Raw genomic sequence first — 26720 nt, 5'->3', positions numbered from 1 at the left:
TGCTTTTGCTGCAAGATTTCAAGATTGCAAAAATAATTTGTATAATTCTGTATCATAATAATTATCAGTCTCAATCAACTGAAAATTAATTTGTGCCTTAACCTCTTGCCGACTGCTCTACATCAATTGTGCTGCAGCCCCAGGACGACTCTACGCCTATTGGTGTGAACGGCTGGGAATGGGCTTTTCAGGAGAGCGCACGCATACCACTCTGATGATGGAGCTGCACTCCACCTTCAGACTCCCAGCGGTGATCTTTTAGAAGGCTGAGGATGGCGGCATAGGAGTGATCCGTGTGCATGGGGCTGGAGGAAGCCCCATGTATGTATAAAACTTTCATTTTGTACAGTCTTTGGTTTCCTTTAAATTCTGAATGTGGGAAATTTTGCCCAAATGTTACGTCCAAGTTTTGCATTTAACCTCCTCAAATGATGTTCTGTGCAGAATGAAGCCATGGTTCATGTATATTCTCAATTTATTCTCTTTATATACTTTTTCTATTTGATTTGCACACTTTTCAGAGTCATTACATTATTTGTACAGTGTTATTAACTATTCAAGCAGCTAATATTTACCATTAGCAAGGCTGGAGAAGACAAGGCTGGAACAACTTAGAAAGAATGTCTAACTTTGATGCAAGCCTCTGGTACTTTCAAGTATCCCATATTTTTTTTTTTTTATATTTAAATATTACAAAGTAGGTTAAATGTTTTACTGTATCTAATCAGTGGCATTCTATTAAGTATCCCGGAGTGAAAATACAGTTATTTTATTTATTTATGTATTTATATAGCTCTGACATATTACGCACACTGTACAGAGTATATTGTCTTGTCACTAACTGTATCTCAGAGGGGCTCACAATCTAGTCCCTACCATAGTCATGTGTCTATCAGGGATGGGCTTTCGAGGAATACTGAAGTACTCAAATTTGAAATTCTAATGAAGATTAATTACTAAACCTGTGACCGCGGGATGGGGGGGTTAACTTACCTAGAAGTCTGGGGATCCTATGGGTGTCACCGCTGTAATATGCGACCTATGGGAAACGTTCCACCACTCACTACCGCACTTCGCACTTCCTCCTTCCGCCGAAAGGAGGACGTGGATGTGTGGCAGTGAGTGAACTATTGACTTTGTCCTCTGTCTCCTCTGTCCTCAAAAGTTGTATTCTGCCAGGAAAACATTTATGGCTGTCATTTGCTTATCATTGATGACAGAAGACAGAAGCTGTCACTTCCATGCCTAGAAATGTACTCTTTCAGGCAGCAAAACAAAGTAAAACGGCCTGGGTATTAATATGTTTTGTACTGTACATACACATGTTTATCTCATCATGTCACATGTCGCCTCGGGTGCACTTTGGATTAAAACTTTTTTTCTTTTTTTTACACATATACTTGACATTTGTAAATTTATGTTATTATATTTAGACTGATATTACCTTTAGCTGATGTGACAATAGAATTCAACAATAACGATTTTACAAGGTTTAATTTTTATTCATAACAAGATTATTCAAGAATGTTTTCATTACAGTTTTGCAAAAATCAGCATTTGTGAATGAATATATGGAATTAATCAATAATCAAACGCTCATTCCTGACTGACAAACTATATCATCAAAATGATTAGATTAATATCTGAAAGTGAATTCTACCACTAACTGACCAGAAATAGCTAATAAGCAGTAGTTTAATTCGCTGTTGAGCATCAGTACCACAAATGTTGCAGCATGTACACGATCAACTGATGTGGCCATTCTCTGTACTGCTGCAAAAGTCATTGCGTGACATCATCAGAGAGTGTGCCTGAAATGCCACAGCACTGCAGTGTAAGGAGAATGGATGGCAGGGCAGGACTAAACAAGGAAGATCTGAGCAATAAGCATTTTATTAAGTTAAAGTGCCCATTAAAGGATACCCGAAGTGACATGATGAGATAGACATGTGTATGTACAGTGCCTAGCACACAAATAACTATGCTGTGTTCCTTTTTTTTTCTTTCTCTGTCTGAAAGAGTTAAATATCAGGTATGTAAGTGGCTGACTCAGGACTGATAAGAAATTCCCCTTTTTATCTCCTTTTTGCTCTCAGAAGCCATTTTCTGCTAGGAAAGTGTTTTATAGTTGGAATTTCTTATCAGTGAGGGTCACACTGTAGTCACTTCCTGTCTGAGTCAGGACTGAGTCAGCCACTTATATACCTGATATTTAACTCTTTCAGACAGAGAAAGAAAAAAAGGAACACAGCATAGTTATTTGTGTGCTAGGCACTGTACATACACATGTCTATCTCATGATGTCACTTCGGGTATCTTTTAATGTTACCATTTTTGCAAAACAATCATATCAGTGTTGCTCACAAAATTTTGCCAAATTCATTTTCGCATCGGAAGTAGCAGGTTGATTTGTAGAATTTTTTTTGTGAAAATAATATGGCAAAAATTCACAAAACTGCAAAATGTGAAAAATATTTTATTTTAGCGCAAAAAAAATTCGAAAAATCCCAAATTTATTACAAAATTATTTTTCATGGCACTTTCACTAGAAAGTCGAATTTAACATTATTTTCATGAAAATAATGCGTAAAGAATATTGGCATTTTTGCTCATCACTGAACCATATTTTCAATATTGAGTGGAAAGAAAAGATTGTATTTAATCAATCCACAGCATTAAAGAATACAAACTATTCCCAATATAGAAACCATTTGGTCTAGTATCTATAAAAAAAAAAAAATCTGCCACGTCATTCAACCCATTCTTTAAGGAAAAGATTGATAATGTGATTGTTCAGGATCGATTGGACCAACCTGTTTCTCTCTTTTAATACAATATGATCTGAATAATCTGATTGAAAATGATGTTCAGTTCAGTAAAAATGTAACTGTTAATGGTCACCTTAAGACTGCCTATATAGCAGCCTTAATATTATTTTGACTTTTATTAATATAAAAAAAGAATAGTTGAATATTATAGTTTAAAATAACCCTGAAGCATAATTAAATGATCATCCCCAGACACAGATCTAACAGATGTGATAGCTTTGTAATCAGTTACCTATTTATTTGAAAAGAGTTTTCTGCAGCTAAAAATCATGACTCGATTGAAAATTTTGATCACATAACCAGAAGCAAAAGTGTTGAAGGAGTAAGTTTTCAGGTTCTGTGTGTTGAGCTGCTGCTGGGATTGCATCCTTCTGCTGTTCAGCCTGAAGGGGCGGAGGCACAGGTTGAATCTTCCTAAAAAAAAATGTACAGTCCAGCATTGACAGCTTGTTGTACAAGCGTTTGGCTCTGGACCAAGTACTTTAAAAGTATTTATTTGGCTTCAACTAATCAGGGTGTCCACATAGATCTAAAAACATAGTAGTGCATAAAGTGGGGCTTTAAATATCCATTTGGAATTTAGGTCACAGGATCCTTGGTAGCTGTTTGTAGGCTAAACATATTTTACTCATGCACAGAAACTTGAAGTTTTGCATTATGGGATACGCAGCCTACTTCGCCAAACCTGCTCAGTTCAGATATGCATTTCCCATACAGGAATTACAGAAATGTGGTGAACATAACTAGGTACAGTTTCATTTATTTTATTAAAACACTGCTGGTTTGAGTACCACTTCCAGACACTAGGGAATGATAAAAGAGATGCAAATACTTCCGAGTTTGTGAGAATTTGTGTAAATTGTTATGCAAATATATGCAGCTTAAAATTGAACCAATCAAGTCCCACCCAGGTTTAAACTGATTGGTCCAATTTCAAGCTGCATATATTTGCATAAAGATTACATACATTTGCATAATCTCTGAAGTATTTGCATCTCTTTGATCATCCCCATCAGACACTGATAGATGAAGATATCTAACAACTCCTACACAAAGCTTGTCTGCAGTTCTCATTTAAAGGGGCACTAAAATGAAAAATGTAAAATACATATGTAGACATACATTTATATGTTCCAGAGTGAACGCACTGCATATCTTTTACTTTCTGTGCAGCTGTCACTTACAGTAGGTCTTATAATCTGACCTGTGTGATCCTTTTACAGACAGATTTTGGGTTAGTCAATCACTTCATGGTTGAGTCTTAAAGTTTCTTCTCAAACACTCCCTGAAAGGACTTATACAAATATGCCAGCCAGCCTGCCTACTCACTTGCACACTGTTCTCACAGTTGGACTGTACTACTGAAATTCAAGGCGTACTTTTAAAGATAAATTAAATCCTGAGAATCCCCATGAAGAGATGAATTAATCCAAAACCTGTCAGTAAGAGTTTCAGAATTGGTAGATCTAAGTGTCCACTGTAAGTGACGGGCTGCATGAAAAGTAAAAACAAATTATAGTGCATTTACTCACGGACAAATGTACATCACATATGTAGGTATAAATATGAATTTTAAATTTTATAGTTTTTCGCTATAGTGCCCCTTTAACAAAGGAACAGACTTTCCACTCCAGTTCCTCATTGATCTCTGCAGCAGCTTTTATGTGATGTTACAAGGTGTATCACTTGGTAAATGTGTCTTGTCACACCAGATTTCAGTGAAGTGCCCCAAAAACAGCAAATGAGAATACAAGAATACAACCATAACTTTGGCATTTTAAAAGCAGTGTAGCATGTGATTTAGTTTGGCTTCAGGCAACTATAATTGGCAGCAGAGTCCTTTGTGTTCTGATGTTATTATTTTGCTTTAGCTCATGCTGAAAACAGTACTTTGGCTGGCTGGTTATTAAAAGTGATAGAGGAACAAGCACAGTGCAGCTTTTACACCACAGGAGTCATTTGGAAGTATGATAACATTTGTCTGCACACTTGCAGTGGAAAATATTGAATTAGTCCCTAAGGCACTGCTGTTCACTTTACCCTGAATGGCCACTTCTCCTTACAAGTGGCAGCACTGTGCAGAAGTTGTTCAGCGCTTTATCTGAGGCCTGCTGGGAAGGGGTTGTAGATAGCCACAGAGTCTGCTGTGCACAGGCCAATAAAGAACCCGTACCATCATGGGCAAGGCCTATAACAGCATAGCACAATTATGGAATCATGGTTGGAAAGGACCTGTGGACTTCATGGTACGCATTTCGGAGTAACACATAGGGGAAGCACGATTCCAGCATGTCCACTGTTAGGAAAGAGGATTCTTCAACAATCTGAAACAAAAACAAATAATAATAATAATAATAATTAATTTTTTTTCAGGTTTGCTATATAGACTTTTTGAACATTAAATAAGCATTAGTAGTATATAGACATAGATTTATTAGTTTACACTGTATTATCAATGAGCATTAAATATGAACTTTACTAATATAACATACTGTAATTAATAAAATATGCATATTTTATACAATATTTACTTATAAATGATTTAGTCAGTGTTGCCCATGGAGCCTTTCACAGCCTTGGGGTCCATCTCAGAAGGGTCATAAAACAAGTGTGGTCATCATGACCTTCTCATCCATGACAAGTGTAGCCACACAAACACCTGATCTGAAGTATAGTCCCCTGTATCAGAGGAAGGGAAGGTTAGTAGTTGGAGCCTCTCACAGCTCTGGGCCTCCCTGTGACCGCAGGTGCTGCTTCCTTCTAGTTATGCTGCTGAGTAACTCCCCCATCTTTACTGCAGGCAAGGTAAATAATTGCAAGATGCCTCCTCCACCTTCTCTGTAGTGAGTGGGAACATCAGTTGATCTCTCAGAATGCTTCGGGGCAGAAGGCTGGGTTACATCATAGCCTAGGCTAAATATTACTAAGGTGGGGGTGATATACCAATATTCCAAGACATGTATGAAAACTCTGCTTCACCGTACTGGGGTATAAATGTCTAATCTTTATTGTAGAAACATAAATAGTAGCAACATAAAAAGTTATCTCACGCGTATCGGAGCAAGCATAGCTCCTTAACCTATTGGGGACCGCCGCAGGTTGAATCAATGTCCGGCAGGTGGTGGTACCGTTCTGACCGGACGTTGATTCAACGTCCGCACTAAAGCACCGCTCCCGACGCGATCGTGCGCACCGGAGGGGGAGATTAAGCTGTCATATGACAGCTGGCATCTCCCCCTAGTGATCAGCAGCCATCGCGTATGGCTGCTGATCACGTGATCACTACGATCGCCGTCGGATTGTAGTGATCACTCTGACAGCGGCGGTGGCAGGGGGGAAAAGAAGAGGATCCACTCACCTCCCTTCCGTTCCAGCGACGATCGGCGCCCCCCTCTACTCTGGCCGGCATCTCTGCTCCGTCTGACGTCAGCGCCGGGTCCCGGCTTGATCAAGCCGCGACCCGACCTGAGCGTCATTTGGAGCGGAGATGCCGGTGCTCCAACACTTTAACCTACACTGTCGAACTAGCCTACATCCCATAGACTTTTACTATCCCCTCCCCCAACCCTAACCCTCCTGGTATACGTTTGATAGTGAATGTAGGCTGATTCGACGTGTAGGTTATTACGTCGGAACAGCGGCCGGAGAAGAGGTGGCTTCTGCGGCTCATCGCTGGAGCCTGGAAGGTAAGTGATGGCTGCCAGCTACAGGGGGGACACTTGCCACCATGGGGGGGGACACTGGCCAGCCAGCCACAGAGGGGATCCGGCCGCCCGACCCCCCCCCCCCCACAAACGCGCGCACCGCCCTCCACTGCAAAATTCCCTGGTCCTTGAGGGGGGTTAGGCGGCCGGTCCCGAAGTGGTTAATCATGCTGAAACAAGCATAATATTTGTATACATGACAAGATGAAAATACATCTTGAAGATCTGACATAATCGGAAATATAAAATACACTGAAGTTCTTGATAAGTCTCAAAAATAAACAATCACACATTTAAGCATGCCTGTGATATGCAAACCCTCCAGGTTTATAAATGGTGCCATTCTGTGTTATTTATAGTATACAGTGTATATCAAATGTGATTCATCGATTAGGTAGTGTATCAGAAAGCTCTTATGGAAAATGCTGGGTGTAAGTTAAATATATTAAAGTTATACAACACACCAAGGATACAAAATTAAAAATTAACCAGCTGAGCGGTCTGGACGAGCTCAGCTCGTCCAACACCGCCAGCGGCTGCCGCTCAGGCCCTGCTGGGCCGATTTTAATGAAATAAAAAGCAGCACACGCAGCCGGCACTTTGCCAGCCGCGTGTGCTGCCTGATCGCCGCCGCTCTGCGGCGATTCGCCGCGAGCAGCGGCGAAAGAGGGTCCCCCCAGCCGCCTGAGCCCAGCGTAGCCGGAACAAAAAGTTCCGGCCAGCGCTAAGGGCTGGATCGGAGGCGGCTGACGTCAGGACGTCGGCTGACGTCGATGACGTCACTCCGCTCGTCGCTATGGCGACGATATAAGCAAAACAAGGAAGGCCGCTCATTGCGGCCTTCCTTGTTTATTCTGGGCGCCGGAGGCGATCGGAAGATCGCCTCCGGAGCGCCCTCTAGTGGGCTTTCATGCAGCCAACTTTCAGTTGGCTGCATGAAATAGTTTTTTTTTTATTTAAAAAAAACCCTCCCGCAGCCACCCTGGCGATTTAATCAGAACGCCAGGGTGGTTAAGACTGCATTTGACTGGGTAAAGGAAAGAGGGTATGTTCATGCTGGATCCACATAACTCCACATAAGTCTGTGCATTATCCGTTTATCTCCTCATTCCCCTCTGTCCCCATAATCACTCCTTAAAAACTGAGCTTTTTGCTTCAGTATTATTTTCAGACAGGAAGAGGCAAGCTTATTGCGTTGTTCCCTTCCATCACGCTCCCATTCCCTCCTCTTAAAGCGGATCCAAGATGAAAAACTAACTATAACAAGTAACTTGTCTATATATCTTATCTAAAGTTTAGATAGTTTACACAGCATATTTAGCTGCAAACAGCTTCAAAAGCTTATGATTATTTATTCCTGTGATACGAGGGCAGCCATGTTCTGTTTGTCACATTGTCACAGGCTGAGGGCTAGAGATGCTATCAGCTTGCCTGTGTGTAAACTCAGTCCCCTCTCCTCCTCCCTCCTCCCCTCTGCCTCTGAAATCAATGGCTAGTAACCTCTTCCTCCTCCTGCCCAGACTGAGCTCCCATAAGCCCTTGCTACAGTGCCAAGGCACAAAAGGAGCTGTGGGTGAGGCTTGTTTAGTTTATAGGGAATTAGCGTATTAAAACAAAACAAAAAAAGTATTTGGCTTGAGGAATGCCCTATAAACTGTATGAAAGGAACACAATTATGCAATGAGTAAAAGTTTATCTCGGGTCCACTTTAAGAGAAGTGAATGGATTGGGGAAGATGAGGAAATGGGAAGGTGATGGGAGGGAACAATGTAGCCCTGGTGAGGAGCTACATTGTTCCCACATTGTCTATATCACAATGTGCTCAAAATAGCTCTGTGGTGCACACTCCTGCAAATGTCACTCTAGGCATCTGCCTGGTTTTTCTATGCCTAAAAACACCCCTGGATATCCATTTTGGGAGTAATTGTTTATTCTCCAGATTGGCCCGATATCGACCAGCGGATGGCTAGTTTTAGTCAGACTAGAATGATGACAGGTTTACCGAGCTGTGCCTGCTCATTTATAGGTCTAGCGCAGTGGAAAAACAGTGAAGAACAGACAGACTGTGTGCTGCACAGGATTTAATTAAGCGCTCAAGTAAATGTCCTGAGTCCTGACAGCTGTCAGCATTCTGTCCATGTTCTGGCTCATTTAGAGCACAGTAATCACAGGCCTTCTTACTGGTTTCCTCATCAGGCTGAATGGATGTATCGCAAAGCATCATAGCTTTTATGTTCTCCGTGAATCAAACAGGCTGAGCGGAAGCAGCTGAAAAGGTTGTGGTAGAACCACACTGATCCCTATCCTAATTAATAGGGTACACATTTACAAGGTGCACTCACTGCACTCGCTATTACTGTGCTGTGAACAGATACTTTGAAACCAATTTGAGAGGCAGGTGTATGACATACACAATGGGCTTCCATGGACTGGCTTTTAAAAGGGTGTTTTTAACATTATTGCTTTTCATGTGGTCAGGCTGAAGTTTAAAAAGACTATTATGATTAGAAATTGTTTTCATTATATCAAGACATGCTGATGTACTCTAGATTGTAAGCCTTTGGGCAGGGTCCTCCTCCTTTTGTGTCCTACCTGATCATGCACCTCCATTACTGTGAACCCATGATATGCATCTGAGTGAACCTAACTTGCCTAATCTCCATGCTCCATCCAGTGACTGACTAAGCATTACCTGGTACTCATACTATGGTGTGTGATCTGGTTTTCTTGTATCCTGTATTGTCATATTGCTGTATGTCACCCCTAAATATTGTCTGTAACCTAAATTAATGTTCAGCGCTGCGTAATATGTTGGCGCTTTATAAGTACAATAAATAAATAATAATAAATAAATGTACAGATTGCTGCATTAATGTTCCCTCTCCTCCAGTCCTGTCCTGTTACCTGTTAGAATAATGTTTTACTGCTAATCACCTGAGTCTAGACTGCTATGGCACTTCTATGGGGTTTAAGTCAGGACTTTCACCAGGCCAATAGAAAAGAAATTACATTAAATTGTGCTTATACTTAAAGGATACCTGACCCGAGGCGAAGCTGCCTAACTTAGGGTTAGGACTGAGCTACCGAACCACCGATGGTCCCATCGGTGGGCCCCGACTGCCCCGCCTCCTGGGGGCCCCAGAGCTAAGAGGGAGGGGGCACAGCTTGGAAGGGGGGGAATTGGGCACAAAGCGGCGGGGAGGGGGGAAGCGCCCCCCCCCCCTCCCTCACCTAGGGGCCCCCCCTTTCGCGCACCCCCCTCCTCCAGAAGTGCAGCCAGCAGCGAGCGGAGAATAGCTACAGAGCTTCAGATGATGCTAGCTCCGCTCCGCATGCCGCTGCTGCCCTGCTGGTCTCTATCTCCTACAGTGACGCTGTCCAATCACGCTCTCGCAGTACTTCCTGCGAGAGCGTGATTGGACAGCGTCACTACAGGAGACAGAGACCAGCAGGGCAGCAGCAGCGGCATGCGGAGCGGAGCTAGCATCATCTGAAGCTCGGTAAGCTATTCTCCGCTTGCTGCTGGCTGCACTTCTGGAGGAGGGGGGTGCGCGGAAGGGGGGGCATAGGTGAGGGAGGGGGGGAGGCTTCCCCGCTGATCTGTGCCCGCTGCCCCCCTTCCAAGCTGGGGGGGGGGACTATCTGCTGCCAACCTGATTGCATTTTGTGGGGGTATCTGCAGCCAACCTGATTGCATTTTGTGGGGGTATCTGCAGCCAACCTGTTTGCATTGTGTGGGGGTATCTGCAGCCAAACTCATTGCATTTTGTGGGGGTATCTGCAGCCAACCTGATTGCATTTTGTGGGGGTATCTGCCGTCAACCTGATTGCATTTTGTGGGGGTATCTGCCACCAACCTGATTGCATTGTGTGGGGGTATCTGCAGCCAACCTGATTGCATTTTGTGGGGGTATCTGCTGCCATTTGACTACTTGATGAATTATCATGAGGCATGTAACTACTTGAATATTTTATCTAAAATGTATCTGGTCAGACCTAATCTCTGTGAATAACACCGCTACTTATTTTGTGTTTTGTATTTTTTTTTTTAAGTCTGCCCATGACTCATCATGACCACGGCGATGTTCCAGTGCGTGATGACACCCATGTAGTTTAGCTGTGGCGCGCTGCGCGGGCCGCATTTAGACATATCCCTATTGGAGACTGTCCTCAGAATTGCTCACAATCTATTCCCTACCATAAAGTCATGCAAAATTTCTAGAGTACATGTGTATGTGAGCCCAAAATGGGGGGGGGAGGGAGGAGGAGGAGAGGGGGTGGGCCCCAGGCTGAAACTTCCTTGGTGGGCCCTTGGTGTCCCAGTCCGACCCTGTGCCTAAGGTAAGCATAGAGTTATGTTCATGCTGGATCCACATACCTCTGAGCATTGTCCATTTTTCTCCTTGTTCCCTCCGGCTCCTCTAATCACACCTTGAGATATGTGACTTTTGGCTAAAGTTACATTCTCAGGGAAGAGTAGGCCTTCCTATTACAGTTTGCTACTAATTTCTCAGGAATAGTCATGTTTGGACAAGGCATTTCAAATCCACTCAGCAGCCTTTGCTGAGAACTTGCATATGATAGGTCATTGACTAATTCAGTCTAAATAGTTACATTGTTTAACTGGCATCTTGAATCTTCATTTACATAAATAATTAATTATCACCAAGGCACCACCTAGAATAAAATGCTTTCATGGGAAAATTTGGTATGTGGGTTCCTAAACTAGTAAATAACATGATTTATAGGATTGCAAGAAGCACAGCCTTGGCTGGTACACAAGGGTGGGACCAATGGTGGTAAACTCAAAATACAATTTGAATGACCTGGATGGTGTCAAGGAACGCAACTCCCTCCAGCCATATTTAAAGTAAACCTGCGGGAAAAGCATATAATAAAGACTCCGGTTGAAAAGGGTGTTTACTTACCTATAGTTTAATAAAATAGGTGCAAGGATATGCTGTAAAACATCATTTATAATACTGATATTCTACAATTCCCCACTGTAGCCCCTATTTTTATAAAATGAGCACCAGTAAAAGGGATAAAATATTATTGATATTGCACTACTTCATTCATATAGTAAAATATATTTAATACAGATATTTTACTATAAACTTATCTCTCCCTACTCTCACACAGAGCCCTCCCATGTTGGTGCCTAACCTTAACCCCCCTAGTGGTGCCTAACCCTAAGGCCTCCCACGGTGGTGCCTAACCTTAACCCCCCTTAGTGGTGCCTAAACTTAAACCCCCCAGTGCTTCCTAAACCTAAGACCACCAGGTGGTGCCTAACCCTAAGACCCCACCTGTAATGATCAGTGTCGTATCTGATGATCAGAATGTGCTCTATCAGAACGGTAGTCAGTACTTTATTCAGAGTGTGATCACACGTGTATTGGTGCACAGTAATACCAGGAGTACTCCTTGAGTGATAGCCCTTGGTGGCTGGAGCTATCACTAGATGGAGAGTGGTCGTACAAGCGAGGTCGGTAACGGGTCGGTCAGCAGCAGTACAGAATCGTCAGGCGAAAACGTAGTCAAAAACAGGCTGAGGTTGGCAGCAGATCAGATGGGCAAAGGTACAGAATCAGAAGGCTAAATCAGAGTCAAAGTTTAGGCTAGACAAGACAAGACAAGACAAATAACATTTATATTGCGCTTTTCTCCTTGCGGACTCAAAGCGCCAGAGCAGAGCAGCAGCCACTAGGGCGCGCTCTATTGGCAGTAGCAGTGTTAGGGAGACTTGCCAAAGGTCTCCTACTGAATTAGTGCTGGCTTACTGAACAGGCAGAGCCGAGATTCGAACCCTGGTCTCCTGTGTCAGAGGCAGAGCCCTTAAACATTACACCATCAGCCAACTGCAGGCTAGAGTCGGCAGCAGATCAGATTGGCAAAGGTACAGAATCGGATGGCAGAGAATAGTCAAGAGTTCAGGCAAAGTTCATACACAAAATAATAATACAGTAATGATAATGATAATAATCCTAAGATAAGTGTGAATCCCCGGGGTCCTGCCGGATCACACACACACGGATCTGACTAAAGTCTGAGAGCTTTCACTGCAAAGTTTCAGCAACAACAGACGATGAGCTACTGAAAGCTCTGAGCTTAAATACATGCAGCTAATCCAAACGGCCCGCCCAAAGCAAGCCGACCAATCAGCACTGCGGAGGCGGCAGCCGTGGTCAGCTGACTGGTGTGTCAGCTGACTGGCCTCCTCAGTGCATAAAGATCACGCCGCCTATTGCGCGCGCGTGTCAGTCTATGCTGGTGTAATGGAGAGATGCCCAGCCTGCGGAGAGGAGCTTGAGGGGATGTGGCTGCAGGCAACGTGACGTCAGACGCGGAAGTGGCGGTGCCACTTCCCGCAGCAGAGTTAACTACAGCATCTCTGACACCACCATGGTGGAATCCAACCTTAACCCTCAAGGGCCCCCCCAACCCAATGGTGCCTAATCCTAAGGACCCCCCCCCGGTGGTTCCTAGCACTAAGATCCCCATGGTGTTGCCTAACCTTAAATCCCCCTGATGGTGCCTATCCTTCATCCCCATGTTGCTGCCTAAACTTAATTCCCTGTTTTGTTTGTGTAATATAACTTAGTATATGATTGATGGTTTTATTTAACATAGAATCAAAAAATTATAATTGAGGAGTCTAAATGGAAAAATAAACTTATATATATTTATATAAGTTTAAGTAAGTTGAAAAATGAAAATTTGTAACACAGGTGAGAATTGCGGTAGCTGCTCGTTGCGGTGCAAAAAGTTGAAATGTAAACATTTTTTTTTTCATAGAAAGCATAGGGAACAGTTTTAGAAACAATTAGGCCTTATTCACATTGCGTTCTGCTCGCGTCCGTCCGCATTGGGCTGTTTTTTTTCCGATTCCCGGCGCTTGGGTGGGCGATTCGTTTTTGTGCTTAGCGGTTTTCTAAGCGTTTTTTCAGAGCGATTTTGTAATTAACTCCCTGACGCGAGTCAGGAAGTGAACTTTTTGACCCAGAAAAGAATAAATACAGTGTATTTATTCTTAAAAAGGTGAAGGCAATTGCTACACAAAGCAATTTTGTGAGCGTTTTGCATTTCTCCTATACTTTCCATTGAGGCAGAATCGCCTCAAAAATGGTACACGCACCGCTTTGCTTCCCGCACAGCGCACCACCTGCGCTGATATAAACCTTCTCATAGACATTCATTGTCCACTCGGTCGGGGGGCGTTTTTAAAAAACAGACGCGGGTGAAAAAAAAAAGCAGAAAACGCCTGCAGTGTGAACAAGCCCTTATACAGTTTTTTGAAATTATTATTTGTTAAATAATGGGTTATTGTAATCAATAAATTTGGTTTGAAATTTGGTTTGGAAATGAAAGTTACCAAGTGATATAGTTGTTTTATATTTACGCCATGCTCTTTTACAAATGATATAGTTGTTTTATATTTACATGGTGCCCTTTTTTATACACTGGGTGCCAATGGTGAAAAGATTTGCATTGATGTGAATGAAGTGCCCCGCCATGATGTACCTTCTTAAGAACCTATAGATCATTTAGGTAACTAGATCTGTTAATTTTATTTCCCCCTTAGGAACACTTTAAGGGATGTGGGTGGTTTATATTACTATATTATTTGAAAATAAATACAGAAAAATAAAAAAAGGAATATACTATTGGTCTGATATATGATGGGAATACTGAGTAATGGAATGCAGGAGAACAGAGGCGCCAAAAGGATAAAAGGAAGCTAAATGAGCTTAAAAACCAAATTCTTGGTAAATAGAGGAGGCAGTGGTGGACTTACCTCCTCCAAGTAGACACACAACGACTGTAGTAAACACAGTCAATATATTTTATTTATGAACTCCAAATATGCAACGCGTTTCGCAGGTTTGATCCCGCTTCATTAGGCAATAACAACGGAGCAATAGCATATGTGGTCAGTAGAAGAGCCAGGCACTACAGTCGTTGTGTGTCTACTTGGAGGAGGTAAGTCCACCACTACCTCCTCTATTTACCAAGAATTTGGTTTTTAAGCTCATTTAGCTTCCTTTTATCCTTTTGGCGCCTCTGTTCTCCTGCATAATATTGAGTCCACCCTGGGTGGAGGGTTGAACCCCCTTTTTCTCATCTACAGAGAGCGACTTCTTATTCCTGAGTGGGGTCAGGAAAATCTCCCCACCTGCCTTTACAGTGGTTGCCTAATGGTAACCCTGGTTTGTGAGTATTAATATTTACTCTATCTAGTAACCATTTACCAGTACATATTACACTATTGGGGCTCTTGGTGTTCCTTGTTTTTTACTGAGTAATGGAAGAAGGATCATTGCTGCACAGATGAGAATGTGCTTAGAGCAGAAAGCGCTTCTCGTTTATGAGGAGTCACTATATTTCCCTCTGGACCATGTTTACTCCACAATAAATGGGTAATAAGAATTATCATGTGTCTACATAGACAGACAAATGAAGCAAGCTTTGGTAAATACATGTATTGATTTAGACAGCTTTGGTCATTCTCTTCCCCACTGTGATAATAGAGAGTTGCTCAAAAACAAGCCCAAACTTCATTATGTCTGTCACAGCGAGTGCACATCAGCTCTCGGTGCTGCAGAAGCCCCCTCATGGAATTAGCCATGTAATTGGCTTTGCTGAGCAAATCTAACCAAGCAAACAGAAAATACTGAAATTATTTAACTTTAATGGAAATTAATTATCCATTTTATTTTGGAATAGTCAGAATAAAGAAGCTTTTGTCACATGTGTAATTTGGCCATGAATGCTTCTGAATAAACCAACAGACTACCTGGCTTTCCAGGGCTCAGAGTAAGAGTGAAGCGGCCGTGGAAAATATTGCTTTCTGTGTGACCTTCCATATTCAGATAATTACAGGAAATTAGTTATTAAAGGAGAGTGAGAAGCAGTGACGTTTCACTGTGTTTACCTCAGACATCCAGTCATGTGTCATCCAGAAGTCGATGGCCCTTATCCAATTCACTTTTTCTCCTAAAGGTGCCCATACATCAGATAAATTTATGGGCAGAGCGAACAAGAGACAGATCTCTCTCCGATTTAATCTGATTTGAGAGAGATCTGCTGCCATACAACGCAGGCTAATTCCAGATCGATTTCATCATGAAATCTCTTGGGAATCGGCCTTGCAACACCGCAGTTGTTGTTCCCCCAATGTAAAATGTGCCCTCTGGTGCCCCATGCAGTGTACTTTATCTGTCGGTGTCCGCCGCTGGCATAACATGGGGCGCATGCATGTGGACAGAGCACGGAGCCAGCGCCGGACACCGACAGGTAAAGTATACTGCACAGGGCACCGGTGGAAACATTTTACAGTACAGGGGACAGTGCCAGGTTTGCGTTTTGTTTGTCGCTTATCCTGATATTGCCCACCGGATCGAGGATGTCGGCCCTACCTCTAGCAACACGTCTGATCAATTCATGCAACCAATTTTGGCCCCAAACTGGTCACATTATCGATTTGACATGCTCATGGAGGCACTCATTTTCATCCAATTATAATAATTGAATCGAATGGTTATAGGCTGCAAAGTCGCCTGATGTATGGCCACCTTAAGTTTTCTCCTAGGTGATATTTCCATACCTTATCAATAAAATGTCTTTTAGCAACTAGCAAGTAAGACAATTCTCAGAATAATTGGGACAGTACATTTTCACACACGTTTTGGTACTTTCCTAATTGCTCAGTGCTGAAAAGTTATTTTAAACAGAAGAGTAAACATCTCCTGGAAGAAATCAGAAGAAAATGTGAATTAAACAAGGACCCATCTCCTTTAAATTCTTGTGCATCTTATTATTTGAGTTTCTCTGCCCCTGAAAAACAATTGTTCTTTATTACATCTTCTCTTTGACGTATTGCTCACAGAGTACACATCAAATCAAAAAATATAATCAAATATATTGCATTTCCCAATGCTGAATGGCACCGGGCAAGGTTCAGCCTAAAGCTACAAGCGCTCAAAATGATTTTCAGAGACCAATATGGACCAAAGGTTTGTAATGATCACTGTACATACATGCTGCTTGTCTTCTGACCTAGCTGTATGCACTGATCTGTGTGGAGAGGAAGAGGTGATTGCGTAACTAGAGGGGAGCAACCCCTGCAAAACACAGGGAGCTGTGGGGGGCCCCAACTACTAAACTTCCCTTCCTCTGATACAGCGGTCTATACCTCAGATAAGGTGTTTCTGATGGCCACACTTGTTTTATGACCCTTGTGAGACGGGATCTAAGGCCGTGAATGGAACCAAGGAAAGGCAAGGGAAGGGTTGGGTGAACATGGGGGGCGATCACTGGGGGGGAGGCATGAAGTGTAGTCACGCCACTGGAAGAGGTGACAAATGGGCTATTCCATGCTGCAGGAACTTCCTTTTAGGATTCTGCAGTGTGAACAGCCTGTAACTAAATGGGGAGATGGGGTAGCGGCCCTTTTGGAGCAATTGGTCAAAAATGCACAAAAACACACCTAGGGCTGGTTCACACTTCAAGAGCTTTTTTAAGCGATTTGTGATTTTAAAAGCTCTTGCTAATGTTATCCTATGTGTGTGATCACACTGGAGCGATGTGATTTTGTAAGAATCGCATTAGCAAGAGCTTTTAAAATCTCTAGCGTTTAAAAAGCTCCGGCCCAATGTCAGGTGCTGTGTGGGCTGAGCATTTGCTCTTTTTCTCTCAATGCACTGCTTACTTTTTCTTTTGTAAGTAACTGCTAAGTCACTTTTTCCCAAAATACAGGGTAGATTTCCAGAGGGGTTAGGTAGGGGATATCAGACAGCCTGCACGTGGTCTCCCTGCTAACATGTATTGCAATATTATTATTATTGATGTATAAAGCGAAAACATATTTCAATATGTGGAACTGGCAGTGGTATAGCAATAGGGGGTGCAGAGGTTGCGTCCGCAGCGAGCCCTTGGGCCAGAAGGGCCCTCCCTAAACCGCGGTGTTAGCTCTCTATTGGTCCTGTGCTGGTATAAACCACTTCTATCGATGCTTTGTATAACAGTAATCATTAACAAACTGTTGCCCATTCCCTTCTTGCACCTGTAACACTGTGGTTGTCCTTGGCAGGTTTTAGTGTGCCGTATCAATTGTTATGTATAAAGTGCTTGGAGGAGCCCAATGTAAAACTTGCACTGGGGCCAAAGCTCCTTAGCTACACCACTGGGAACTGATGTCTCTTTTGCATTCAGTTTTCAGCTCCTGTATACTTGTGTTGGAGATGAAATAGCACAGTAGATCCCTTTAAATGTGCTGAGAAGCCTTTCCTGCATCCATATATAAGTCAGGCGCTGCTTGGTCTGAGCACTTGCTCTTTGCCTCCCAATGCAGTGTAAAGTACACTATCAATATTGTTGTAAGTGTTCTGCAAAAGAACACTTTTGTTTCTCTTGTACCACAAAAAAAAAGTCTAGAGATGTGCCAAAAATAGCAATGTTGAATGCCACCCATATGCTGTACTACGTCTTAGCACAAGTTATGTCTGAACACTTGCTGCATAAGCAAACTGAGCTTTCTTTACTGAACCATAGCACTGAGCTATGCAGCTTTTACAGAAGTATCAGCCTATATCAACATCCCTTCCCATTAAGGGGAACTTTGTTTTTATATATGAGCCCTAGTGAAGTTAAAAAAAAAATCACATAAATCAATATAAATACTAGATAAAGGTGTATTATCTATGTTTTGTACTGCCCACAGCCTGGTTTTTGATAATTTATAAAGTAACAAAAAAAAGAGAAAACTGTTCCTGACATTCCCCTTCTTTAGTGGTTCTGATTGCAGCCAATCGTGACCTCATTTTCTCTCTCACTCTGTTTTTCTCCTTTGTGTCAATGTTTGTGCACATTTGCCCACCCTCCTCCCAGAGTCTACAGACACTCTCACTGACACTGAGATCCCTGCCAAGGCAGACCGTGTTTGGACACAGGTATTTCTGAGCTGTATAGATCATATTTCAGCAGAAGCTGTATTATCAGCAACCTCAAACCAGCATTTGTCAGCCTCTTCATCTGTCCCTGGCAATGGCAAGACTAAGAGCCAGAGGACCTAGGTAACATTCTATAACTCATACTACTTGTATCCTTATAAATAAGAGGATTGCATCAATTACGCGTCATTACAAGCCGGCAATAGAGGAAGCCGCACACAGGAGCTGGATGTCTTCAAACGCCGCAGGCAAGATGGAGGAGGTAAGCTTCTGCTGCTGCCGCTTCTCACACAAGGGGACCCGGTGACACAGGAGGGGGTATAGACAAGCGGGGGGGACGAAGACTCACAGTGGGACACAGAGTGGAGGAGGCACTTGGAGGAGAGAGGAGGACACATAGGGCTGACAGGAGGACACTTGGGGGAGACAGGAGGACACTTGGGGGAGACAGGGGGACACTTGGGGGAGACAGGGGGACACTTGGGGGAGACGGGAAGACAGGGGGACACTTGGGGGAGACAGGGGGACACTTAGAGGGGGACAGGAGGACACATGGACATGACAGAAGGACACATGGGGAGAAAGCAGGACACCTGGGGGTGACATGAGGACACCTGGGGGTACAGCACTGACACCTGGGGGTACAGCACTGACACATGGGGTAAAGCACTGACACATGGGGGTAAAGCACTGACACCTGGGGTGACAGGGGGACACCTGGGGGAGACATGGGGACACAGGAGGGCACCATTTGGGGGAGGTCATGTACAAGGCGCTCCTGAAATATGGACGCACCAGGTTTAGTTTATATATTTTCCCCTGTTTTTTGCCTTCTAAACCTAGGTGTGTCTTATATTCCAGAGCGTCTTATCAGAATCAGAATCAGAATCAGAATCAGAATCAATTTATTTTCGCCAAGTAAGTTTGCACCTACAAGGAATTTGTCTTGGCAGTTGCTTAACAAACACAAACAAAAACAATACAAGGACAGACAGTGTGAATATTACAAGTTAAGGACATTATAAGTATAGTGGCAGTAAGCAATGTGAGAATTGTTCATGTTTAGTTCTGTGCTGATTACTTTCAGTCCTAGCAGCTCTAACGTGGTTCAGCATTAAGTATGGCTACCGCTTGAGGAAAAAAACTGTTCCTGTGTCTAGAGGTTTTGGTAGCGATTGACCGGAATCTTACTCCTGAAGGCATGCGCTGGAAGATGGAGTGAGCTGGGTGAGAGGGGTCAGAGGCAATTTTGGTTGCTCTCTTTCTGCACCTGCTAGTGTAAAGATCCTGCAGGGAAGGTAAGCTACAGCCAATTATCCTTTCCGCTGATCGGATGATGCGCTGCAGCCTCCCCTTTTCTAATGCTGAGCAGGAGCCGAACCATACAGTCATAGATGATGTTATGGTTGATTCGATGATTGCAGTGTAGAACTGCACCATTAGATTTTGAGGTAGGCCAAACTTTTTCAGCTGCCGTAGATGGTACATTCTCTGTTGTGCTTTCTTGACAATAGTGGCAGTGTTGTCCCATTTTAAGTCGTTTGAGATCGTGGACCCAAGAAACTTGAATGACTCTACTTGGGTTATTGTGGATCCATTTATGGTTAAGGGGAGGTGCTGGGGGGGAGATCTCCTAAAGTCTATTATCATCTCCATGGTTTTGAGAGCATTTAGTTCCAAGTTGTTGCTGCTGCACCAGGAGGAAAGCTGTCCCACCACATGCCTGTATGCAGACTCATCCCCGTTTTGAATGAGACCAACAACTGTTGTGTCGTCTGCAAACTTCAGAACCTTAACAGATGGATCTGTGGAGATGCAGTCATTGGTGTAAAGTGAGTACAGCAGTGGGGAAAGCACACAGCCCTGGGGTGCACCAGTACTGACTGTCAGAGAGCTTGATGTGAGTTTACCAAGTCTAGCACGCTGTCTTCTGTCGGTTAAGAAGTCGGTTATCCATTTGCAGAGGGATTCAGGTATGTGTAGCTGGGAGAGCTTGCTGTGCAGCAGTGATGGAATTATGGTATTAAATGCAGAGCTGAAATCTATAAATAAAATCCTGGTGTAGGTTCCTGGGATATCTAAATGCTGTAGTACATAATGCATACACATGTTCACGGCATCGTCTGCGGATCTGTTAGGCCTGTAGGCAAATTGCAAAGAGTCCAGCAGGGGATCTGTGATGGATTTCAGATAAGTCATTATCAGTTTTTCAAATGCTTTCATGACCAGTGATGTCAGCGCAACAGGCCTGTAATCATTTAAACATGCAGGTTTTGTTTTTTTTTTGAATTGGTACAATAGTTGCGCTTTTAAAACAGGCAGGAACAATTGAGAGTTCTAGAGATGCTTTGAATATGTCTGTAAATACAGGTGCTAATTGGTCGGCACAGAGATTCAAGCATTTCGCAGACACAGCATCTGGTCCCATTGCTTTCCTGGTGTTTTGTTTTTTAAAGAGTCTATTTACATCTGATTGGCATATTGTTAGAGCATGCACATCTGGGGACAGGTCAATAGATTGTGTCTGGACTCCTGTGTTGTGTAGTTGCTGAGGCACCGCAGGGGGTGGAGACGTTGGCTGGCAGGAAGAGTGTTCAGTTTGCCTGTGGCAGAGATGCAAATTGACTTGTTGTGTTTGGCTTTTGTTGGTAGTGTCAAACCTGCAATAAAATGTATTCAGCTCATTTACAAGCTGCAGGTTATGTAGTGAGGGGGGAGGAGATTTCCTCCTGTAGCTGGTAATTTCATGTAGAGATTTCCATATTGTGGATGAGTCGGCGTTAGAAAATTTTTCCTCGAGTTTTTGAGAATAATCTTTTTTTGCGTCGGTAATGGCTCTCTGCAGTTTGTATTTCGCAGCTTTGTAGAGGACTTTATCGCCTGTACGATGTGCCCTTTCTTTATCGAGGCGCAGCTTCCTAAGATGTGATGTAAACCAGGGTTTATCGTTATTGTACCTGGTGCACTTTTTTGTGGGGATGCAGGACTCTTCACAAAAGGTAATATATGATGTCACAGCGTCAGTGTATTCATTTATATGGCGCGAAATACGGGTATTTCTTTTTAAACAATACACATTGCCTGACTGTTCTGCTGATCTTTCGCATTTAATATTTTTTAGCCGTAGACGCTAAACAAGCATGCAGATCAGTTTCAGATGTTTGACTGAATTTGATGTTTGTTAATGTGTGATTCAGACACTACTGATGAATGAAAGATCAGCAGGATGCCAGGCACCTGGCATTGTTTAAAAATAAATAAATAGGGCAGCCTCCATATCCCTCTCACTTCAGGTGTCCTTTAACCCAATGACAGCTTCAAACAAAATACTTGTTTTGAAAGCTGCTTGAGCAGCGACAGCCTTTTTTGGCATATCTCATTTGGCTGGCAAGTGCAGCCAAACCAGTGCGTGGCAGTAAGAATTTATATGTACCTGCTCCGAGCGGCTTATCTCCCTCCACTGGTAGCTTTGAACTTCTGGCAGGTCTTCTGGGTCCAGATCCCCTTCAATCGCATGATATGACGTGATCGGGAACCAGGAGACAATGTTGGCGTTGCAGCACCACCCGGTGGTTGAAGAGGTGTGATGGAAGAGATGGCAGAGACTCTTCCATCACCCCTCTTCCACCTCCGGGCGGCGCTTAACGCTGACTTGGTCTCCTGGATCCCGATCACAAGTCATATCATGAGATCATAACCGAGAAAACCTGCCAGGAGTACGTCACCACCACGGTGGAGGATGAAGGAGCCGATCCAGCTGTCCGGACAGATATGTATGAGAGCTCCTTGCCGCCACCCTTACCCTGCCACCTTATACCCTGCCGAGCCTGCCAGGCTGGGAAAGGCACACTTCCCCAGCAGCAGGAAAAATTTTGCCCTACAGTTAAATAAAGTTTTTAAAGAGAATACTCAAAGCGCTGAACAGGTAGTCCCCGACTTACAAACTTATGAACAACCCACTGATACAAATGACACAAAAATGGGGGGAAATGAATAGCAAAAATGGTTTATAAACTCGATAAAATGAAATTTTGCAGTGGTACACTATAGTATACTGTTTAGCAAATTCTGAGTTCTGCATACATATTCTAAAGCAAACCTGTGATCCAGTGCTGGAAAAGAGGGACAAAATGAGGCACAAAGGAAGACAAGGTGGCAGAGATGGTACAGAGGGACACAGTGAAGGCAGAGGGACACAGTGTAGACAGAGGTGGAAATGAGGGGGACACGGAGGGAACAGGGTGACAGAGGTGACACAGTGAGGGGGCAGAGGTGGCACAGAGGGAGGCACTGAAGGCACAGGGGAACAGGTGACACACAGTGGGACACTGGAGGCACAGAGGAGGTGCAGGGAACCAGTGGCGTGGCAATAGGGGGTGCAGAGGTAGCAACCGCATCGGGGCCCTTGGGCTAAAGAGGCCCCATGGGGGTCATCCTCAGCCACAGTATTAGCTCTTTGTTGGTCCTGTGCTTGTAATAATTCCTTCTAAAGATGCTTTGAATGGTAGTGATCATTAACACATTGTTTCCCATCCCCTCCTTGCACCTCTGACACTGATTGTCCTTGGCAGGTTTTTGTGCGCTGTATCAATTGTTATGTATAGCATGCTTGGGGGGCCCCCAATGCAAAACTTGCACCGGGGCCCACGGCTTTTTAGCTATGCCACTGCAGGGAACAGATATCATGGCACAGTGTTCCGACTTAAGAGCAGTTTCAGGTTAAGAAGAAACCTACAGTCCCTATCTCATTTGTTAACTGGGGACTACCTGTAGTTATTTAGTGAAGCGCCTGAAATTGTATAGGTCTCCTTATATTTGGCAGAGGCACCACCAAGGATAGGTCTTCCTCACTGGCAGTAGATGTTCATTTAAAGCCTCCTGCCTATTACAGCCTAATCAGTAAATGAAGCATGAGCAGTCTCCTCGCTGTGTCTTCCAGACTCACATGAGGAAGACCGATGCCTGAGATGCGGCTTGGATTATTAAGTAATGCGTGCCTCCTAATTATAGTATATAATACTCTGCACATAATGAAACGTGCATGTTTTTCCCTCCGCACAGAAGATTTTCTTTCTGTCTCCTAGCAGCATCCTAGATACTCTGGAAGAAATATCAGTGTATTTCCATGTATCTGATTCATCATCAGTGCCAAGATGATTCTTTTTTTAACCTCGTCCTCTCTGAAAATCCTTCAGCGTTATCCAGCAGCAGACAAACGTCAATGTCCTCTAACTACAGACAGGACAGAGGTAATGCTATTTACTGCATGACAAGTAATAACAAACTGAGCACCTGTACTGTAGATGGAGAAAGAAAACTGTGCAGACAGCAACAAACTCTGGAAAAGTGCCATAAATCCCTAATTCAATTTTAAAAGACTGTCCACTGCTTGGAATGTGATTAAATTGTGTTATTATGTGACACAAATATCTGCAGACTAATGTACAGAGATAAAAAAAAGCGTGTTACAGTCTTGATGATCAAAAGGAAGAAAAAAACGGAGGTGCGCAAGAAACACAATGACCTCTAAGGGGGCTTATTCATGAAGCTGCGCTGCTTAGGGCGGCACGCTACGTGCGGTAGTGCAGCGTAGCATGCCTTCCTTAGTTACCTGCCACTTCAGGACCGTAGGCATACACCCCCTAGTGACCAGGCTATTTTTTTACCAATTAGACCACTGCAGCTTTAAGGTCTCGCTGCAGGGCTGTACAACTCAGCACACAAGTGACCGCCTCCCCCCCCTTTTCTGCCCACCAACAGAGCTTTCTGTTGGTGGGCTCTGATCCCTGCTGGGATGTTTGTTTATTTTTTTTACAAACATTTATTTCTCTTTTTTTTTTATAAATTTACCCCTTTTTTTATTTTTATTTAACTCCCTCCTGCCGCCAGCCAATCACAGCGATCGGCTCTCATAGGCATCAGCCCATAAGAGCCAATTGCTCTCTGTGCCTCCAGAGGGGACAGCCGTGTCACACGGCTGTCCCCAGTACTGCGCTGCCATAGATTGCAGCGCTGTACAGTGTAAATAGTGATGACTGATGACGGAGCAGAGCTCTGGAATTCAAGTGGAGATGCATGTGCATCGTCCCGCGCAATCTCCTGCAAAACTCCGTCCCAAGACTTGATGCCAATTGGTGTTAGGCGGTCCTGGGGCTGCCGCCGCGTTTACCCCCATCCTGACTGTTAAGAAGTTAAATGCACTAGCTTCACTACCGGGGCCGCTACTATGTTAATTAACATAGTAACTATGTTAATTAACATAGCAGCAGTAGCTCTAGTGAAGTATCGCGGTTGCGATACCTCACAGAAGCGGCCGGCATTTAGAGGAGAGTGTGTTGCTATGTAAGCAACGCTTGTAGCTACAGAAGACACGCTATGCTGCACGACCGAGCGTAGCAGGCCTCCCTGAATTTAGCTTGAGGTGCTGTCATGTAGCTCACAATGCTATAATAGCGCAGCTTCAGGAATCAGCCCCAAGGTTACTATTCCACTTTTTCTGTTGTAATAGTGTGGAGACAAGGAAATGTACTGGTTACAATTGGTCGAAGTATTCACAAAGCACAAGGAATTTACATTTAATTAGTAGTTCTGCACCTGCACTGTTCGCCGTGGCCCGCGTGGCGATGATTGACAGAGGCGTTTTGCGCAGCCGCAATAAGACCGACACGGAGGTTGGCCTTAATACCGAGCGGCGAGACCGGGACAGCGACGGGAAGCAGAGCGGTCGGCGTGGAACAGTCTGCTGCAAGGGGCAGGAGAAAGCCCCAGGTGAGTAAAGCTCATTCTAGGTAATTTCCCTGATAACTCCTTTAAAGGACAACTGAAGAGAGATGCACATGGAGGCTGCCATATTTATTCACTTTTAAATAATACCAGTTGCCTGGCATTCTGCTGATCCTCTGCTTTTAGCCAAAAATGCAAATGTAATTTCAACAATTTTAGCAGCAGGTAGCATTCTCCATTGACTTTCAATATATGTGCAGCAAAAACATTGCTGCATATTCACAATTCCCATGTGAATTTTACCAACTATGACCACTCTATGATTTAATCAAGCACTTGTTATGAGTGGTTTTTCATCTCTTACACTAAATACAGAGTTGGATGAATGAGTCAGGTTCAAAGCTAATGAAACTATTGCTTAAATTTACAAGCCACCGACTAGCTGCAGAGTAACCTTCATAGCTACAAAAGTAACTAGTGAGTCAAGAGAATGTAAGTGTGTAAAAATGTGATGATAAACTCATACTACTTTACCTATCAGTATTTAGAGGCTAAGGTCACCTTCACAGTGGCCATTGCATTGTGTTCCCTGTGACAGCAGGAACGCAATGGATCGGAACAGCGGTGTACAGTGAAACATAATCAATGAAACATATGCTTCACTTTTTGTTAAGGCATGCGTTTAGCAGTAATGCACTGCAGTACGCTACGATGCCACAATCCGTTATACCACAAAGCACCCGCCGCATTGTGAACGTCACATTGGTGGCGCATTGCAGTTTGGTAAACTGCGTTACAAAGCAGCCATTACACCGCACCACAATCCACTCACTAATTTAAAGTTGCTCTAGATGCACTTATGATTCCCTTTAAACTCTTTATAAAAGGCGATTTCATATCGGGCCAATGTTTTATCCCGGCTTGAAACCAGTTAATATTCTCCATTGAGCTGTATCTGATGAACATTTGTGCTAATCCACCTTCCCTTGTGTTAGTTGTCCAACATAGTCTTTATCAATCCCTGCCTATAATAATATTCTGTGGTGGCCCACTGTAACACACTAGGCTTTAAGCCCTCTGGCAGGGAAGATTAAGGACCTTTCTACCTCTCACCAATTTCCTAGGCTTGGATGTGGGGGCCGGCACATTAGCTCTTAACTCTTGCTCCCTCCTACAGGATCAGCGCTGTCCACTCTCATTAGCTGCGCTGGCCTTCCGCAAGCATTTGCATTTAAATTGCTTTTGCCTATAAATCTGGGTGTACTTCCCGAATATAAATCTAGAAGGGGAGAAGTAGCAAAGGAAAAAGGAGTTTTTTTTGCGGAAGGACAGGAGGAAAGTGAGAAAATATATAATGAAAAAGTGCATGTCCAACGTAAGAAAATACTGAGTCATGGCCAATATGGCCAACAGGCTGAATCTCTACAAAAAAATATATCAAACAAATTCTTTATTATAGCAGCGATCTTTCTTTTATAATGATGCTTCAAAATGTATAAATATTCAATATTCAA

The 26720-nt window shown here is 43.5% G+C and overlaps 1 protein-coding gene across 2 annotated transcripts in view; it reads right to left on the bottom strand.

Moving 5' to 3' along the window:
* Positions 1-2604: 2604 nt before the first annotated feature.
* The window catches only part of NCKAP1L (NCK associated protein 1 like), a 374626-nt gene continuing 350510 nt past the window's right edge, over positions 2605-26720 (bottom strand). For both annotated transcript variants that reach the window (XM_068267280.1, XM_068267278.1), the window contains exon 31: positions 2605-5152. In XM_068267280.1, coding sequence (XP_068123381.1) covers positions 5036-5152 — 117 coding nt within the window. In that variant the 3' untranslated portion in view covers positions 2605-5035. The remainder of the gene's footprint in view (positions 5153-26720) is intronic.

The sequence above is a fragment of the Hyperolius riggenbachi genome, chromosome 2 (assembly GCF_040937935.1).
Source record: "Hyperolius riggenbachi isolate aHypRig1 chromosome 2, aHypRig1.pri, whole genome shotgun sequence".
In the NCBI taxonomy this organism is placed as follows: Eukaryota; Metazoa; Chordata; class Amphibia; order Anura; family Hyperoliidae; genus Hyperolius; species Hyperolius riggenbachi.
Note: the sequence above shows the minus strand (reverse complement) of the source record. Positions and strands in the feature narration are given on the sequence as shown.